At 37.9% G+C, this 19989-nt stretch overlaps 1 protein-coding gene across 1 annotated transcript in view; it reads left to right on the top strand.

Annotated features, from left to right (window-relative positions):
- Positions 1-697: 697 nt before the first annotated feature.
- Positions 698-19989, top strand: part of PPM1E (protein phosphatase, Mg2+/Mn2+ dependent, 1E) — a 193505-nt gene continuing 174213 nt past the window's right edge. Inside the window, exon 1 of the mRNA XM_011979258.1 lies at positions 698-750. Coding sequence (XP_011834648.1) covers positions 698-750 — 53 coding nt within the window. The remainder of the gene's footprint in view (positions 751-19989) is intronic.

Below are 19989 nucleotides of genomic sequence, written 5' to 3'. Positions count from 1 at the left end.
CCGGCTAATTTTTCTATATTTTTAGTAGAGATGGGGTTTCACCATGTTGGCCAGGCTGGTCTCAAACTCCTGACCTCAAGTGATCCACCCACCTCAGCCTCCCAAAGTGCAGGGATTACAGGTGTGAGCCATCACGCCCGGCCTGAGAATGAATTGTTTTAAGCTACTAAATGTGAGTGGTTTATTATGCAGCAGTATAACACATTTTGGTTATCTAACCAGAATGTAAATTATCAGATTATCAGATTATGATAAATGCTATAATGGATATGAACAGAAATAAAAGGAAAACCTAATTTAGATGATTCAGAGATGGCAACCTACACTTGTTTAATAATGTTTTGTCTTTCTGCGCAACTCTGCATTTGGTGAGAGCAGATACTGTCCTATTTTTAACTCTATCCCCAGCACATGGCATATATGCTCAATATCTTCTGAAGTAATAATGAAGACCTTTGTTAGTGTCTCAGAGAAGTCTGTAACTCCAAAAAGGTTAAGAATTACACTATTAACAGCAAAACTTTCCTCTTTATCCACTTTTATAGGAATACCACATCCTACCCAAGCACAAAATTCCAGGTTTTCTGGACTGAGTACCTACACCCAGGATCCATGTGAATAGGGCAGTATTTTTCTGCCAGAGGTTATAGGTGATGCCTTTGAGTTTTGGGGATTTAATCATAATGGGCCACATCACATGTATGGAGGTTATGCAGGTAATGAGAGGGACTGGGGCCAAGGAGCACACAGGTGAGTCTACTTAGTGAAAGAAAACTAAGCCTCAGATGAAGTCTGTTATTCTATAAATAGCCCCTGTATTCCTTAACCCTTTTTCCCGTTACTCCTCACATGAACTTTCTGCTTAATTTCTTTCATTTTAATGTGTTTCAGGGAGTAATTCTTCTCCAAGGTTACACCTAACACTTTTCTTCCTTGCCCATTTCTTCCCTATACACCATCCTTATTCCCATCTCTGTGTCTTTCTTATTATGTGTTTCTCCCATTTTCTGGGGTATTTTTCTTTCTTTCTGCTCATGTAAATTTAATCTTTTGGGGGCATTTTAAGTCTACTTCACTGAAACTTTCCTTGAAGAATTCAAGTTAAATATGCCTCTCTTTCCTGAGCTTTTATTTTACTTATTTGTTCCCAAGACATGACTTTCACTGTATCTTGCCTTATACAATAATTATTATTATAGTAATAATAAGTATAATATATTGTAACTAATTATTATTACTGCAATAATGATTACTATTATTTTTGAGACAGAGTCTGATTCTGCCACCAAGGCTGGAGTGCAATGGTGTGATCTCACCTCACTGCAGTCTGTGCCTTCCGGGGTCAAGCCATCCTCCCACCTCAACCTCCTAAGTAGCTAGGACTACAGGTGTGCACCACCATGCCCTGCTAATTTTTGTGTTTCTTTTTAGCGACAGGGTTTCACCGTGTTGCCCAGGCTGGTCTTGAACTTCTGAGCCCAAGCGATCTGTCCACCTTGGGGTCCTAAAGTACTGAGTGCTGGGACTACAAGTGTGAGCCACCGTGCCTGGCCCATATCATAATTATATAATTTTTCAACTCTTTCCTATGTAACATGGCTGTAAATACTTGGAACAGTGACCATTTTATTTTATAAGAATTTTACTCTTTTTTGAGACGGAGTCTTACTCTGTCACCAGGCTGGAGTGCAGTGGCACGATCTCAGCTCACTGCAACCTCCTCCTCCTGGGTTCAAGCGATTCTCCTGCCTCAGCCTCCCAAGCAGCTGGGATTATAGGCACTCGCCACCACGCCCAGCTAATTTTTGTATTTTTAGTAGATACGGGGTTTCACCATGTTGGCCAGGTCTCAATCTCTTGACCTCGTGATTCGCCTGCTTCGGCCTCCCAAAGTGCTGAGATTACAGGCGTGAGAGCCACTGCACCCAGCTGAATCTTACTACTTTTTAAGTGGGTGTTTAATAATTATGTTGGCTTGATAGATGCTCTGCTTTTCTTTTTTGTTCCATTTGAACTTGATTCTCTATTTCCTCTTGAACTTTCCTGATTTGTTATACTCCCTTCTTCATCTTTTAACCTTGAATCTTTGTTATTTCCTTGTTTGCTGATTCTGATGATCTTTCTGTCTCTACTATATGTAAATGTAATATATGCACACAAAGATATATACTACTATATATAATACACTAACATCACATTTTAAAGTATATTATTAATGCCTTTGTAAAATATTATTATGTTTATATAGTGATAAAGTTAAACTACACCTGAGATCTGGAATATAAATTTTACATTAAATACAATATTACTTGTTTATATCTGAACAATTCTATATTTATAAGGTCTCAACATCTATTTTATTCACATTGATAAGTAGAATTTAATACTTCTATATAAACTGTGTATATACCACTTTTATTTTATTTTGGGACAGGGTCTTACCCTGTTGCCCAAGCTGAAGTGCAGCAGCACAATCTTGGTTCACTGCAACCTCTGTCTCCTGGGTTCAAGCGATTCTCCCACCTCAGCGTCCTGAGTAGCTGGGACTACAGGTATGTACCACTGTGGCCCGATCTCAGCTCACTACAACCTCCACCTCCCGGGTTCAAGCAATTCTCCCTGCCTCAGCCTCCTGAGTAACTGGGATTACAGGCACCTGCCACCATGCCTGGCTGATTTTTGTATTTTTTAGTAGAGATGGGGTTTCGCCATATTGGCCAGGCTGGTCACGAACTCCTGACTTCACGGCCCGCTTCAGCCTCCCAAAGTGCTGGGATTACAGGTGGGAGCCACTGTGACTGGCCAATTTTTAATTTTTTTATAGAGACAAGGTCTCCGTGTGTTGCCCAGGCTGATCTCAAACTCCTGGGCTTGAAATCCTCCTGCCTCGGCCTCCCAAAGTGCTGGGATTACAAGTGTGGGCCACCATGCCTGGCCCAATTTATTATTATTTATTGTTTGAAGTATTTTATGTTATTTTTAACTTTTAGGTTCAGGGGTGCATGTGCAGGTTTGTTATATAGATAAATTGCGTGTTGTGTAGTTTGGTGTACAGATTATTTCATCACCCAGGTAATAAGCATAGTACCCAATAGGTAGTTTTTCAGTCCTCACTTTGCTCCCACTCTTCATCTTCTGGTAGGCCCCAGTGTCTGTTGTTTCCTTCTTCGTGTCCATGTGTACTTGATGTTTAGCTCCCACTTATAAGTGAGAAATGCAATATTTGGTTTTCTGTTCCTGTGTTAGTTCGCTTAGGATAATGGCCTTAGCTCCATCCATGTTGCTGCAAAGGACATGATCTCATTATTTTTTATGGCTGCATAGTATTCCATAGTGTATATACACCACATTTTCTTTATCCGGTCTACTGTTGATGGGCATTTATTTGATCCCATGTCTTTGATATTCTGAATGGTGTTGTGATGAACATATATGTACATGTGTCTTTTTTTTTTTTTTTTTTAAGCAGAGTCTTACTCTGTCACCCAGGCTAGAGTGCAATGGTGTGATCTTGGCTCACTGCAACTTCCGCCTCCCAGGTTCAAGCGAATCTTGTGCCTCAGCCTCCCAAGTAGCTGGGATTACAGGAGCCCACCCCCATGCCCAGCTAATTTTCTTTGTATTTACAGTAGAGACGGTTTCACCATGTTGGCCAGGCTGATCTTGAACTCCTGACCTCAAGTGATCTGCCTGCGTTGGCCTCCCAAAGTGCTGAGATTACACTCATGAGCCACCGCACCTGACCTACATGTGTCTTTATGGTAGAATGTTTTCTGTTTTTGGGGGTATATACTCAATACTGGGATTGCTGAATCGAATGGTAATTCTGTTTTAAGTTCTTTCAGAAATCACCAAACTGCTTTTCACAGTGGGTGAATTCACTTAGATTCCTGCTAGCAGTGTGTAAATGTTCCCTTTTTGCCACAACCTTGCTAGCATCTTTTATTTTTTGACTTTTTAATAATAACTATTCTGACTGGGCATGGGGGCTCATGTCTGTAATCCCAGCACTTTGGGAAGTTGAGGCAGGAGGATCTCTTGAGCCTAGGAGTTTGAGACCAGCCTGGGCAACAAAGTCAGACACTATCTCTACCAAAAAATCAAAAAGTTAACTGGATGTAGTGGCACACACCTGTGGTCCCAGTTACTCGGGAGGCTGAGGCAGGAGGATTGCTCAAGTCCAGGAGGTGGAGGTTGCAGTGACTATGTATGTGCCACTGCATCCTAACTTGGGAGACAGAGTGAGACCCTGTTTGAAAAAAAACAAAAACCAAAAAACCCAAAAAACAAAAACAGCTATTCTGACTGGTGTGAGATGATATCTCATTGGGGTTTTGACTTGCATTTCTCTAATGATTAGTGATGTTGAGTATTTTTTCATATGTTCGTTGGGTACATGTATGTCTTCTTTTGAAAAATGTCTGTTCATATCCTTTACCCACTTTTAAATGTTGTTTGTTTTTTGTTTGTGAACTTGTTTATGTTTCTTATAGATTTTGAGTATTAGACCTTTGTCAGACGCATAGTTTGCAAATATTTTCTCCCATTCTATAGTTTGTCTGTTTACTCTGTTGACAGTTTCTTTTGCTGTGAAGAAGCTCTTCAGTTTACTTAGATCCCTTTTGTCAATTTTTTCTGTTGCAATTGTTTTTGGAGTCTGATACTGTCACCCAGGCTGGAGTGCAGTGGCACAATCATGGCTCACTGCAGCCTTGAGCTAAGTGAGCCTCTTCCTTTAGCCTCTGAACTGGCTAAGACTACAGGTGCATGCCACCATTCCTGGCTAATTCTAAAATTTTTTGAGAGACAGCATCTTATTATGGTTCCCCAGGCTAGTGTAGAATTCCTGGCCTCCCATGATCCTCCCTCCTTAGCCTTCCAAACTGCTAGGATTATACGTGTGAGCCATCCTGCCTGGCTTGATTTTTTTTCCCATGGCACTTTATTTATTTATTTAGAGACAGGGTCTCACTCAGTAGCTGGGACTACAGGCATGTGCCACCAAGCCTGGCTAATTCTTGTATTTTTGTAGAGACGACATTTTGCCGTGTTGCCCCGGCTGGTCTCAAACTCCTGGGCCCAAGCAATCTGCTTGCCTTGGCCTCCCCAAATGTTAAGATTACAGGTGTGAGCCACTGTGCTCAGCCTCTATTTCTCTCAAATTTGACATTGACCTTTATCTTTTAATTATTATTCACTTTTTATTCTACAGCATTTATATAAAATTTTTGAGGTATATGGAAAAATTGAAGGTATTGAACAGTGAACACCCATATACCCACAACTTTGATTCTACAATTGATGTTTTACTGTATTTGCTTTGTCACATCTTCTATACATTTATACATCATTCTATCCGTTTTGTTTTTGGTTGCATTTTAAAGTAAGTTGTGACCAGGCGTGGTGGCTCACACCTGTAATCCTAGCATTTTGGGAGGCCGAGGCAGGTGCATCACCTGAGGTCAGGAGTTTGAGACTAGCCTGGGCAACATGTTGAAACACCGTCTCTACTAAAAATACAAAAATTAGCTAGATGTGGTGATGGGTGCCTATAACCCCGGCTATACTTGGAAGGCTGAGGCAGGAGAATCGCTTGAACTCGGGAAGCAGAGGTTGCAGTGAGCTGAGATCACGCCACTTCACTCCAGGCTGGGCAAGAGCGAAACTCCATCTCAAAAAATAAATCAATAAAGTAAGTTGCAAATTTGCCCCTGAAAAACAAATAATTTATTATAGTTCAATGTTTGTTTATTTTTTCAAGTTTCCAACAAGTAATTGTTTACTTTTTAAAAAGTAAAATTTATGTACAATACAATGCGTAAATCTTAATTGTGCCATTTGATGAATTTTGACAGACGCATGTGTCTGCTAACTAATATCCCTATCAGAATTAGAACATTACTGCTATTCCAGAAGGTTTCCTCAAACCCTTTCCCAGTCAGTCTTCACCCATGCTGCCCAGGGGAACCATTACTCCTTTTTTCACCATATATTAATTTTGCCTATTCTAGAATCCCATGTAAACAGAATCATATAGTATAGACACTTTTGTGGAAAGCTTCTTTCAGGCAGCATGTTTTTTGAGATTCATTCATGTCATTGCATGTGTTCAGTTATTTCTTTTTATTGCTGAGTAGTATTTGATTGTGTGAATGTACCACAGCTTTTTCATTTGTTCGCCTGTTGATGAACATCTGAGCCATTTCCCATTTTTTTGGATACTATTAATAAAGCTGCTATGAACATTCTTGTGCAAGTCTTTTTGTGGACATGGCTTGTATTTAGGTAAGGTAAATATCTGGGAATAGAAATGCTGGATCATTAGGTAGGTAGATATACATGTAGTTTTTAAGAAACTACCTGATGTTTTCCAAACTTGTTATACCATTTTATATGGCCATCAAAAATGTATGGGAATTTCAGTTGTTCCATCTCTTCACCAGTGTTTGATGTGATCAGTCTTTTAATTTTTGGCTATTCTCTTGGCAAGTGGCACTTGTGTATTGAGGACAAATGTAAAAATAAATAAAATATGGCTCATCTCATGGGCATGTAATAGTATCTTGTACTTTTAATCTGCATTTCCCTGATGACTTATGATTTTGAGGATCTTTTCATGTGCTTATTAGCCATTTATATAACTTCATTTGTAAAGTGTCCAACTATTTTGCCCATTTTTAAATTGTTTGTATTTTTCCTTACTGAGTTATAGGAGTTCCTAACACATTCTGAATATCAGTCATTGTTGGATATGTGTTTTGCAAATATTTTCTTCTACTGTGTGAATTACCTCTTTTTTTTTTTTTTTTTTTTTTGAGACAAAGTCTTGCTCTGTTGCCCGGGCTGGAGTGCAGTGATGCAATCTCAGCTTGCTGCAACCTCCACCTCCCGGGTTCAAGCGATTTTCCTGCCTCAGCCTCCTGAGTGGCTGGGTTTATATGTGCTTTTCACCATGCCCCGCTAATTTTTGTATTTTTAGTAGAGACGGGGTTTCACCATGTTGGTCAGGCTGGTTTTAAACTTCTGACCTTGTGATCCACCCGCCTTGGCCTCCCAAATTGCTGGGATTCAGGCGTGATCCACCGCACCGGCCCTTTTTTTTTTTTTCTTTTTACACAGTAGTGTCTTAAGTCAGCAGAATTTTAAAAATTTGATGAATATCAATTTTTTTATTCTATTGTTATTGCTTTCCTGCCCCACTAAACTTTTGCCTATCCCCAAATTGCAAAGATGTTTTCCTGTGTTTTCTGTTTTCTTTTTTTTCTGTTTGAGATGGAGTCTCACTCTGTCATCTGAGCTGGAGTGCAGTGGCGTGATCTTGGCTCACTGCACCCTCTGCCTCCCGGGTTCAAGTGATACTTGTATCTCAGCCTCTTGAGTAGCTGAGATTAGAAATGCACGCCACCTTGCGTGGCTAATTTTTGTATTTTTAGTAGAGATGGGGTTTCACTGTGTTGGCCAGGCTGGTGTCGAACTCCTGACCTCAAGTAATCTGCCCGCCTCAGCTCCCAAAGTGTTGGACTTACAAGTGTGAGCCACTGTGCTTGGCCCTGTGTTTTCTTATAGAAGTTTTATATTTAGGTCTCTGATCCATTGCAAATTAATTTTTGTGTATAGTATGAGATAAAGATTAAAGTTCATTTTTTTCCCCATCTAGATATCCAGTTGTTCTGGCACTATTTGTTGAAAAGACAATTTCCCATTGGATTGCTTTGGTTCATTTGTTGAAAATCAGTTGATAGTGCAAGTGTGGGTCTTTTCAGTGTTCTCTGTTTTGTTGATATACTTGTCTATTTGTGACAGAATCATGCTGTTTTAATTACTATAGTTTCACATTAAGTCTTGTCTTTTTTCTTTTTGAGATGAGGTCTTGTTCTGTCACCCAGGCTGGAGTGCAGTGGTGCCGTCAGGGCTCACTGCAGCCTCCCCCTCCAGAGCTCAAGCTATACTCTCACCTCGGTCCCGCCTGAGCAGCTGGGACCACAGGCGTGTGCCACCACACCCAGTTACATGTTTTGTTTTGTTTTGTTTTGTTTTGAGATGGAGTCTTGCTCTGTCGCCCAGGCTGGAGTGCAGTGGCACGATCTTGGCTCACTGCAACCTCTGCCTCCTGGGCTTGAGCGATTCTTCTGCCTCAGCCTTCCAAGTAGCTGGGACTACAGGCATGTGCCACCACGCCTGGCTACATTTTTGTATTTTTAGTAGAGATGGGGTTTCACTGTGTTGGCCAGGCTGGCCTTGAACTCCTCATCTCAGGTGATCTGCCTGCCTCAGCCTCCCAAAGTGCTGGGATTACAGGCATGAGCCACCACGCTAGGCCAGATTTTTTGTATTTTGATAGAGATGGGGTTTCACCATGTTGTTCAGGCTGGTCTCCAATTCCTGAGCTCAAGTGATCTGCCGGCCTTGGCCTCTCAAAGTGCTAGGATTACAGGTATGAGCTACCATGCCTGGCCTCACATTAAGTCTTGAAATTAGGTAATGCAAATTATCCAACCTTGTTTCTCCAAATTGTTTTGGATTTTGTAGATCTTTGCATTTCCATATAAATTTTAAAATCAAGTTTTCTGCTTCTACAACGTTCCTGGTAGGAATATGAATAGGTTTACATTGACTATGTATATAAATCAATTAGCAAAGAAAGTAAATCTTATTGAAATATCTTTCAATCCATGAACATTATAAATATATATGTACATATATAGATGGATGTTGAACTTTGTCAAATTTTTTTTTTCCTGCATCTGTTTATTTGGATGAGTATATGGTTTTTGTCCTTTATCTGTTAATGTGGTAATTACCTTAATTGTTTTTTCAAACATTAAACCAACATTGCATTTCTGGAATAAACCTCATTTGGTCATGATGTGTTATCCTTTTTATATACTGCTAGATTCAGTTTGGTACTATTTTGTTGTACATATTTACATCTTTGTTCATGAAGGATATTAGCCTATAATATTTTTCTTTCCTTCTCTCTTTCTTCCTTTTTTTCTTTTTGTAATTTCTCTGGCTTTGATATTGGGTTATTTTGGCCTCAAGAAATACTGAAAAGTGTCTCTTCTATTTTCTGAGGTTGTATAAGATTGATGTTATTTCTTTAAGTGTTTGACATAATTCCCAGTAAAACTACCTTGGCATGGGTTTTCTTTGTGTGGAGGTTTTTGATAACAAAGTCAATTTCTTTAATAAGCAAGGGGCTGTTGAGACTTTCTCTTTCATCTTATCCAAGTCTTCGTAAACGGTGTATTTTAAGGAATTTGTCTATTTCATCTAATTTGTCAAACATATTGAGATAAAATTGTTTATAATAGTCTTTCATTATCCTTTTAAGGTCTGTAGGAGCTTAGGTGATATTCTCTTTTATTCCTCACCTGGGTGATGGTCTCTGTTCTTTTTCTTGACCTGTCTAGCTAGAATATTATAAATTTTGTTGACTTTATCAGTTTCGCTGATCTTTTCAAAGAACCAACTTTTTTGGCTTTATTAATTTTTTCTGTTGTTTGCCTGATTTCTCCTTCATTGATTGCACTTCTTTATCATTTCTTTCCTTTTATTTACTCTGGGTTTACTCTGCTCTTCTTGATTTCTAATTTAATTCTACTGGGGTCAGAGAACATACCCTATATTATTTCAATTATTTTATTTTGACTAAAGTTTATTTTATTTCACAATATATTCTATCTTGGTGAACATGCCATGTACACTTGAAAAGAATGTGTATTCTGGCCTTGCTGGATGTAGTGTTCTATAAATGTTGATTAGGTCATGTTGGTTGTTAGAGTTTTTCAGATTGTATGTGATTTCATTGATATTGTTAAGTGAGAGAAGAGTGTTGAAATCTCCAATTATGATTGTAATTTTATCCACTTTTTCCTTTAATTCTGTCAATATGCTTCACATACTTTGAAACTGTTATTTGACAAACATACATGTTTATGATTGTTGTTTGTTTGTTCCTTATGAATTAATCATTTTACTTTTAGATAAATGTCCCTCTTTATCTCTGATAATATTGTCTTTTTCCCCTTCAGTTTTCCTTTTTCTTTTTTTGAGATGGAGTCTTGCTCTGTTGCCCAGGCTGCAATGCAGTGGCACGATCTCGGCTCACTGCAACTTCCACCTCCTGGGTTCAAGTGATTCTCTTGCCTCAACCTCCTGAGTAGCTGGGACTACAGGCACGTGCCACCAGGCCTGGCTAATTTTTTGTTTTTTTTTTTTTTAGTAGAGACGGGGTTTCATTGTGTTAGCCAGGATGGTCTTGATCTCTTGACCTCGTGATCTATCTGCCTCAGCCTCCCAAAGTGTTGGGATTACAGGTGTGAGCCACTGTGCCCGGCCCCACTTCAGTTTTTTTAAAATTTTTATTTTTTTTGAGATGCAGGCTGGCTGGAGTGCAGTGGCATGGGTTCAAGCTATTCTCGTGTCTCAGCCTCCTGAATCACTGGGATTACAGGCACGTGCCACCACCTCCAGCTAATTTTTTGTATTTTCGATAGAGACAGGGTTTCACCATGTTTGCCAGGCTGGTCCTGAACTGACCTCAAGTGATCCACCCACCTTGGCCTCCCAAAGTCCTGGAATTACAGGCGTAAGCCATCATACCTGGCCTCCCCTTCAGTTTTATTGAGGTATGATTGACAAAAAATTATTGCCAAGGCCATTTGTCAAAGAACTTTCCCCTATGTTTTCAACTGGAGTTTTATAGTTTCAGGTCTTATGTTTAAATTTTTAATCCATTTTGAGTAGATTTTCATGTATGGTTTTTTGCATAGGGATACCAGTTTTCCTAGTACCATTTATTAAAGACACTATCCTTTCCCCCATTGTATCTTCTTAGTGCCTTTGTTGAAGATTTGACCATATATGTGTGGGTTTCTTTCTGGGCTTTCTATTCTGTTCCATTGGTTTCTATGTCTGTTTTTATGTCAGTGCCATACTGCGTTGGTTACTGTAGTTCTATAATGTAATTTGGAATCAGGAAGTATGATGCCTCCAGCTTTGTCTTCTTTCTCTAGATTGCTTTAGCTACTTGGGATCTTTTGTTGTACTATTAATATACAAGTGTTAGGGTTGGTTTTTTCTATTTTTTGTGAAAAATACCATTGGAATTTTGATAGAGATTGCATTGAATCTGTAGATCACATTGGATTGTATAGATATTTTAACAATATTAATTCTTCCAATCCATGAACACAGGATATCTTTCCATTTGTGTTCTCCGTTTTTTAAATCAATGTTTTATAGTTTTTCAAATTCAGATATTCACTTCCTTGGTTAAATTCGTTCCTAAAACTATTTTATTACTTTTCATGTTACCATAAGTGGGATTTTTATCTTCATTGTTTTCATGTAGTTCATTGTTAGTGTATAGTAATGCAGCTGATTTTTGTGTGTTTTTTTAATCCTACAAATTTGCAGAATCATTTATTAGTTCTAATAATTCTTTTGCGACGTCTTTAGGGTTTCGTATATGTAAGATCATGCCATCTGCAGACAGAGTCAATTTTACTTCCTCTTTCCTCGTCTGGATAGCTTTTATTTCTTTTTCTTGCCTGATTGTTCTAACTAGGACTTCCTAGTTCTAGTTTTGTTCTATGTTGAATAGAACTACGTTCTAGTTTTGTACTATGTTGAGAAGAGATGGCAAAACTGAGGACCATTGTCTTCTTCCTGATCTTAAAGGAAAAGCTTTTAGCTTTTCACCTTTGAGTATGATGTTTAGCTGTGGGCTTGTCATGTATGGCCTGTATTATATGAAGGTACATTCCTTATATACCTAATTTGTTGAAAGTTTTTATCAAAAAGAGGATGTTAAGTGTTGTTCAATTTTTTTCCTGCATCTCTTGAGATGAGCATATGATTTTTATCTATTATTCTGTTATTGTAGTATATCACATTTATTGATTTGTATATGATGAACAATTCTTGCATCTCAGGGATAAATCCCACTTGATCATGGTGCATAATCTTTTTAATGTGCTAGTGAATTTGGTTTGCTGGAATTTTGTTGAGGGTTTTTGCATTTATATTCATCAGGGATATTGGCACTACTAACATTTCAAGCCAGATAATTCTTGTTTGTTGGAGGCCTTGTAGGATATTTAGCAGCCTACCTGGCCTACACCACTAAATACTAGTAGTACCTTTCCCTACTTCTAACAACCTAAAATGTCTCCAGACAGATGTCTGGAGGGCAAAATCATTTTCACTCAGAACTACTGTTTAGCAGTAGCCTGTAGGACAAAAGTATACTGAAGAGTAGAAGTAACTTTATGGATTCCTAGATCAGTGTGTTCTGCTATCACTGTCTTCTAGGCTGCCAGGATTTATGCTTTTAATAGGGTAGTCTAGTACTACCTCGCCATTTTGTTCAGAAGTAAATGTGAATTTAAGTTTAATAGTAGTGTTTTAAAATATGTAATCCAAATATTCCTAATTTTTTATTTTATATATATATTTTTAGGGACAGTCTTATTCTGTCACTCAGGTTGGAGTGTACTGGCATAATCATAGCTCACTGTGACCTTGAACTCTTTGGCTGAAGTAATCCTCCTGTCTCAGCCTCTCGAGTAGCTGAGACTACAGGCCTGTGACACCATGCCCAGCTAATTTTTTAATATTTTGAAGAGACTGGGTCTCACTATGTTGCCCAGGCTGGTCATGAACTCCTGGCCTCAAGCAATCCTCCTGCCTTAGCTTCCCAAAGTGCTGGGATTACAGGCATAAGCCACCATGCCTGGCCTCCAAATATTACTTTAAATGAAGCTGCTTTTACTATTTAAAATGTTAAAGTGATTGGTTTTGAAAAATTTTTAATGTTTTCATCATTATAAGTGATATCTATCATAAGGTATTTTTGAACCTTGTTTTTATTATACTCATAAAAGTAATACATTAAAACAGATAATGGAATGTGCTCTTTTTTTTCTTCTTTCCAAAACATTTTTCTCTAACTAGATGTCACCCAGCTCTTAGTGAATTTTAAGTATAGATTCTCAATATTTTCATACACTTTTGGAAGACATGGAGATAGTCAGGGAAGGGGGATGGCAATTCAAGTGCATAAAAATAGTTTTCACTTTACATGTTGTGACTCACTTAAGTTTCATTATTATAATAAATGTTAAAGACATTCCATCTATTTTTTATAGTTTCTGAATCATTTGATCAGGTGTAATAGTTATTTGATATGAATAAATTTGAGAAAATATTATTTAAAATATACTCTGTCACAGAATCTTCCTGCCATTATTTTTTAATTAAGTTCACTGCATTTTATTGATATATAACATTTTACTAATTTAATGGGGTACATACCATATTTTGTTGCATACATAGGATATGTAATGATCAAGTCAGGGTATTTGGGGTATCCATCTTGAGTATCATTTCTATATGTTGGGAACATTTCAAATTTTCTCTTTTAGCTGCTTTGAAATATATAATACATTGTTGCTAACTATAGTCACCTACTCTGCTATGCCTTCTGACAGTATTTTTGTACCCATTGACCAGTCTCTCTTCATCTCTATCTCCCTCCCACCCCGACCATACCCTGCCCAGCCTCTGGTATCTATCATCCTACTTTCTACCTCCTTGAGATTGCCATTTAAAAAATTTTATTTTTTTATAGATTTTTTTTAATTTCAATAGATTTTTGAGAACAGGTGGTGTTTGGTTACATGAATAAGTTCTTTAGTGGTGATTTCTGAGATTTTGCTGCACCGATCACCTGAGCAGTATACACTGTACCGCGTGTGTAGTCTTTTATTTATTTATTTATTTTGAGATGTAGTTTTACTCCTGTTGCCCAGGTTGGAGTGCAATGGCGCAATCTCAGTTCACCACATACTCCGCCTCCCGGGTTCAAGCGATTCTCCTGCCTCAGCCTCTTGAGTAGCTGGGATTACAGGCGTGCGCCACCACACCCAGCTAATTTCGTATTTTTAGTAGAGACAGGGTCTCTCCATGTTGGTTAGGCTGATCTTGAACTCCCGACCTCAGGTGATCCACCCGCCTTGGCCTCCCAAAGTGCTGGGATTACAGGCATGAGCCACTGCGCCCGGCCCGAATGTGTACTCTTTTATCCCTCATCGCCCATTATTACTGAGTGATGCCATTATCATTATATAGATACACAGATTCACTTGTATGTACTATCATTTTTTTCAGATATTTCATAATAATAATATGTGACCTCACTAAAATAGCCCTAAATGGAAAAAAAGTCATCATACTAGTAGCATTATAGGAATTAGAAAACAATGTGCTGTTTCCTTTTCTGATCATCAAGGATCTGGAAATACTGTTTTTCTGTAATATGAAGAAAGCAAGTATGTTTCCTTGTATCTATCTAAAATCATCTCACTTATAGTTAAGAATAGAAAACCTAAAATGTATGATTTACTTCAATATGGATCCAGACCAGTTCTGGTAGCTTTTTAATATGAGGTTCAGGCTCTTCTGCTAAAAAAAAAATATATATATATATATATATATATATGTAGCATTTGATACTTAAATGTAGTAAGTACTGTCAATTCTCCTTTCCTCTGTGTCCTGTCTTGTAGAACTTAACTTGATCAATTTATATAAAAAGAAGACTTTCTTCTGAAAGTAGGGAGATCTCAGTTTTACAAATAAGCAAACATCTGGAATTAAAATAACTTGCTTAAAGTTGTGCAGTTTGTAGGAGCAAACCTAGGTCTTTTGACTCCAAAGTCTATGTTTTTTTTCTTTCTTATCAATGCGAGAGTATAAAGTCTATTATTACCTATCATTTTGCTGAGAAACTTAGTATGATTAGAAGGGTAAGCTATGTGGGAAAGGGATGAATGTAAAAAGTTAGTTGTCAACAGTATAAGGTTTGAGTTGAAAGAATAATTAGATCTGTTTTCTAACCAATAAATGGTAAAAAAAAAAAAAAAAAAAAAAAGTGATAGTAAAAAACTTAATGTGTGAGAGTTTCCAGTCTTCTGCTCTTCCTCTATGTGCTAATGATAGTTCTACCTTTACTAATTCAATTTTTTCCCTTTCTCCTCTCTCCAACAAGGGCTCAGCATTTGTCAGACTAGATCTTTGGGGATTTGTAATACAGACTTGACTTGAGAGAGAGGGATGAGGTGGAAGGAATATGAAAGTGGCTGCTACAGGATAACAGGATAACCTAATTATCTTGTTTTGTTTTGTTTTGTTTAAATGGAGCCTCCTGCTATTGCCCAGGTTGGAGTGCAGTGGCGCAATTTCGGCTCACTGTAACCTCCGCCTCCTGGGTTCAAGCAATTCTCCTGCCTCAGCCTCCAGAGTAGCTGGGACTACATATGTGTGCCATCACGTCCGGCTCGTTTTTTTTTTTTTTGTATTTTTAGTAGATACAGGGTTTCACCATATTAACCAGGCTGGTCTTGAACTTCTGACCTCGTGATCCACCTGCCTCAGCCTCCCAAATGCTGGGATTCCATGCGTGAGCCACTGTGCCTGGCCTTGTTTTGTGTTTTCTACTTCATACTCTGTCATGGTTACATTAAAAAAAATTTTTAGTAGAGGTCTTCAAATCTTACAGTGAATGCTGATACCTCCTAATTGTAGCAGCATTAGAAAATGTCTTATGATAACTGTTGAACTTGGATACATGAGATGTAATATGCTATTCTCTTTACTTTTGTGTATATTTGATACTTTCCATAATAAAATGATTTTGGGGAGTTTTTAAAAAGAAAATGTTTTAGTGAACATTCTTGATTGCTAGTTTCTTTCTTTATTCCTGGAATATCAGAACTATATCTTGTATATTACTATTGTGTATTTCAGGGTGCCTAACATAATGCTCATTCACTAAATAAACATCTGAGTTGAATTGAATATAGTATTTAGTTGCTTAATTTTAAATGTAAGTTATACTTAAGTAGCAGTTAGTATGTAAAGTGAAAAATGTGCTTTTCAGTGAATTCTATAAAGGTGAGAAAATGTTCTGGAATTAGATAACAGTGGTGGTTGTGCAACTCTGACTGTACTAAAAACCATTGAATTGTGTACTTTAAAAAAGTAAGCTGTGTGGTATGTGAATTACGTATCAATTTTTTAAAAGGCAGTGTAAAAAAATACAAAGATAAGTCATAAACTGGGAGAAGATACTTATAACACAAATGACTCATAAAAGAACTCTCACAAATGGATAAGGAAAAGACAGCGCTATAGATAAGCAGACAAATAAAACTAATGGACATTTCACAAAGAGAAAACACGAATAGGCAAGATACATTTTAAAAGATGCTTAACCTCATTTGAGATAGAGAGATGCAAATTATAACCTCGATGAAACAAGCATTTACACATACCAGACTTACAGAAATTAAAGAATTGGATCATCCCAAGTAGACAAAATGTGAAGGAACATGAACACTAATATACTGCTAATGAGATTCTTTAACTGGTGCAACCACTTTGGAAAGATGTTTTGGTGTTATCTGGTAAAACTGAAGATGCAAATGCCCTTTGATCAAGCAGTTCTACTACTAGCAGTGCATATGTGTGTTTATATGTGTATGTAATCTGTCCTTTCCCTATTGATTGTTAATACCACCTTTATCAAGTTATATTTTCATAGGTCCATTTCTAGGCTCTCTAGTATGTTAAATTGATTATTTGTTTATCCATGCAGCAATTTTATGCTGGCTTAATAACTATAATTTTAAAATAAGTTTTAATGCCTAGTAGGGTCATCTTCTTTCAGAATGTTCTTCAGGGATGTTTGGCTATTTCTGGTCCTTTGCTCTTCCATATAACCTTTAGGATCAATTTGTCAATTCTTTTGTCTTTTCGGGATTGTTATTGAAATTATATTGAATTACTTTGAATTGATAGGTCATTTTGAAAATAATTTTCCTGAATGTGTTTCTCCATTTGTTTAGGTCTATCTTAATATCTTTCAATCTAATTTTACAATTTTCTTTATAAACTTCTCATAGTCTTTTGTTAGATTTCTTCCTGTGTATTTATGTGTATGTGTGTCTGTGTGTTCGTGAGATAGAGGGAGGGAGGAAAGGGGGAGTGGAGGGAGGAGAGAGAAAAAGTGTATAAAATTAAACATCAACTAAAAAAACAGCTTTATTGAGGTACAATTTACATACCATAAAATTTACTCATTTTATGTGTACAGTTCAATGATTTTTAGTAAATCTTCAGAGTTGTGCAATGATCACTACAATCTAATTTTAGAACATTTCTGTCACCCTAAAAAGAAAGCTGGTGCCAGTCACTCTTGGCACACTTGTTGGCAGTCACTCCTTGTTCCCATTCCCTAGCCTCAGGAAACCACCAATGTAGTTAAAAAAAAACTTCTTTTAAGCCTTTTTAGTATGAATACAAGTTGACAAAATAGAATAGTGACTCTCAAACAACCAATAAGGACAATCTTCTAACTTCTCACCTGGATTGTTTTAAAACAAGTCTCATTTCTTCCATAAGTATGTCAATATGTGTCTCCAAGGTATGACGATTTCTTCTTAAATTGAAGTATAATTTCATTTTCATTATCACACCTAAAAAGGTTAACAATTTTTTTTTTTTTAAGAGATAGGGACTTGCTCTGTCACTCAGGCTGTAAGTGCAGTGGTGATATCATAACTTACTGCAGCCTTGAATTTCTGGGCTCAAGCCTGCTTCAGCTTCCTGAGTAGCTAGAACTACAGGTGCAAACCACCACATCTAGCTAATTAAAAATATATATATTTTTTAATACAAAAGGATCTTACTATGTTGCCCAGGCTGGTCTTGAACTCCTGGCCTCAAGCGATCCTCCCACCTTAGCCTCCCAAAGTGTTGAGATTACAAGTGTAAGCCACTGTACCTGGCCAAATTAACAACAATTTTTTTTTTTTTTTTTGGAGATAGGGTCTCGCTTTGTTGCCCAGGCAGGAGTGTGGTGGCGTAATCTCGGCTTACTGCAGCCTTACCTCCCAGACTCAATCCTCCCACTCAGCCTCCCAGGTAGCTAAGACTATAGACATGCTCCACAAGGCTGGGCTAATTTTTGTTTATTTTTTTTCCCACAATCTTACTGTGTTTCCCAGACTGGTCTCAAACTCCTGCAAGCAGTGCTCTGGCTCAGACTTCCAAAGTGCTGGGATTATAGACTGTGCCCAGCCCCCTTCGTTTTCTTCATTGCTACGTGTCTGTTGAAGAAACCAGATCATTTGTTGGTAGACTTTCTTACATTCTGGACTTGGCTAGTTGCATTCTTGTGATATCATTTAATATGCTTTTATATCATATCTTCTGTAAAAAGGTGATTAGTTCTAGAGCAGCACATGCTGTGGAGTTAGAAATACAAATTACAAATGCAAGTCACATAATTTAAAATTTTCTGGTAGCTGCATTAACAAAAGTAAAAAGAAAAAGGTGAAATTATCTTAATGACACATTCTATTCATCCCAGATATTAAAAATATTATTTCACCACATAATGTACATAATTATTAGTAAGATATTTTACAGTCTTTTTTTTTGTACCAACTCTTTGAAATCTGTTGTGTATTTTACATTTACAACATATCTCAATTCAAAGTAGCTACATTTCAGGTGCTCAGTAGCTGTGTGTGGCTGCCATATTGGATAGCAGAGATCTAGCACTCTGATTTTAGGTTTGAGTTTTTGTCAAGAGTAATTCATATATGGTGCTGTGTGTTTTTTTTTTTTTTTTTTGAGACGGAGTCTTACTCTGTCACCAGGCTGGAGTACAGTGGCACGATCTCAGCTCACTGCAACCTCCACCTTTGGGTTCAAGTGATTCTCCTGCTTTAGCCTCCCGAGTAGCTGGGATTACAGGCACATGCCACCACACCCAACTAATTTTTGTATTTTTAGTAGAGACGGGTTTCACCATGTTGGCCAGGATGGTCTCAATCTCCTCACCTTGTGATCCGCCTGCCTCAGCCTCCCAAAGTGCTGGGCTTACAGGCGTGAGCTACCGTGCCCAGCCGCTGTGTACTTTATATTGCATTTCAACAGGAAGCAAATAATATATTTCCTTTTTTGTGATGTTAAGATTGGTCCAAAAGTTCAAGTGCCGTCAGCCTAATCGTTCAGTACCTGCCCCAGCCTTTCACCTTATGGTTTTAGCTGCCTTTGATGGTCTTTGGCTAGATTTATATTTCATTAGTGATTCACAATAGTGACTGTGTAATTCTTTCATTTCTTCTGCATCTAATAGCTGAACTGTTCTATAAAGAAAAATTTTCTCTCATCAGTTGTTGTTCTACTGAAGCATTTTCTGTCATAGTTATTCTTTTTGTTATGAATTGTTATGGCCCACTATATGGTTGGTTTTCTACTCTTTTCTTTTTTTTGAGACAGAGCCTTACTTACTCTCTCACCCAGGCTGGAGTACAGTGGCACAATCTTGGCTCCCTGCAACTTCCACCTCCTGAGTTCAAGCGATTCTCCTGCTTCAGCCTCCCGAGTAGCTGGGATTACAGGCGTGTGCCACCATGCCTGGAAAATTTTTGTATTTTTGGTAGAGACGGGGTTTCGCCATGTTTACCAGGCTGTTCTCGAATTCCTGACCTCAAGTGATCCACCTGCCTGGGCCTCCCAAAATGCTAGGATTACAGGTGTGAGCCACCTCACCCAGCCTTGTTTTGTGAATTTGGATTGTGCATTTTTTATGTTCATTGGTACTTTATCTCAAGATGATTTTCATATTTTAGCTAGCATTTTTAGGTGACATGTTGCAAGGTATTCAGGGTACATTAGTGTTCTATTTGCCTGGAATGGACAGTGTTAAATATTAATATTTTTATTTAATTAATTAGGGAAAAATGGGTGAACTAATATATCTAAAATACCATAAAATAAGACTCTACCTTTTAACGTAGAAAGTTTGGAATTTGGGCCGGGCGCGGTGGCTCAAGCCTGTAATCCCAGCACTTTGGGAGGCCAAGACGGGCAGATCACGAGGTCAGGAGATCGAGACCAGCCTGGCTAACA

This window comes from Mandrillus leucophaeus, unplaced genomic scaffold (genome assembly GCF_000951045.1).
Source record: "Mandrillus leucophaeus isolate KB7577 unplaced genomic scaffold, Mleu.le_1.0 Scaffold20, whole genome shotgun sequence".
Classification (NCBI taxonomy): Eukaryota; Metazoa; Chordata; class Mammalia; order Primates; family Cercopithecidae; genus Mandrillus; species Mandrillus leucophaeus.
Note: the sequence above shows the minus strand (reverse complement) of the source record. Positions and strands in the feature narration are given on the sequence as shown.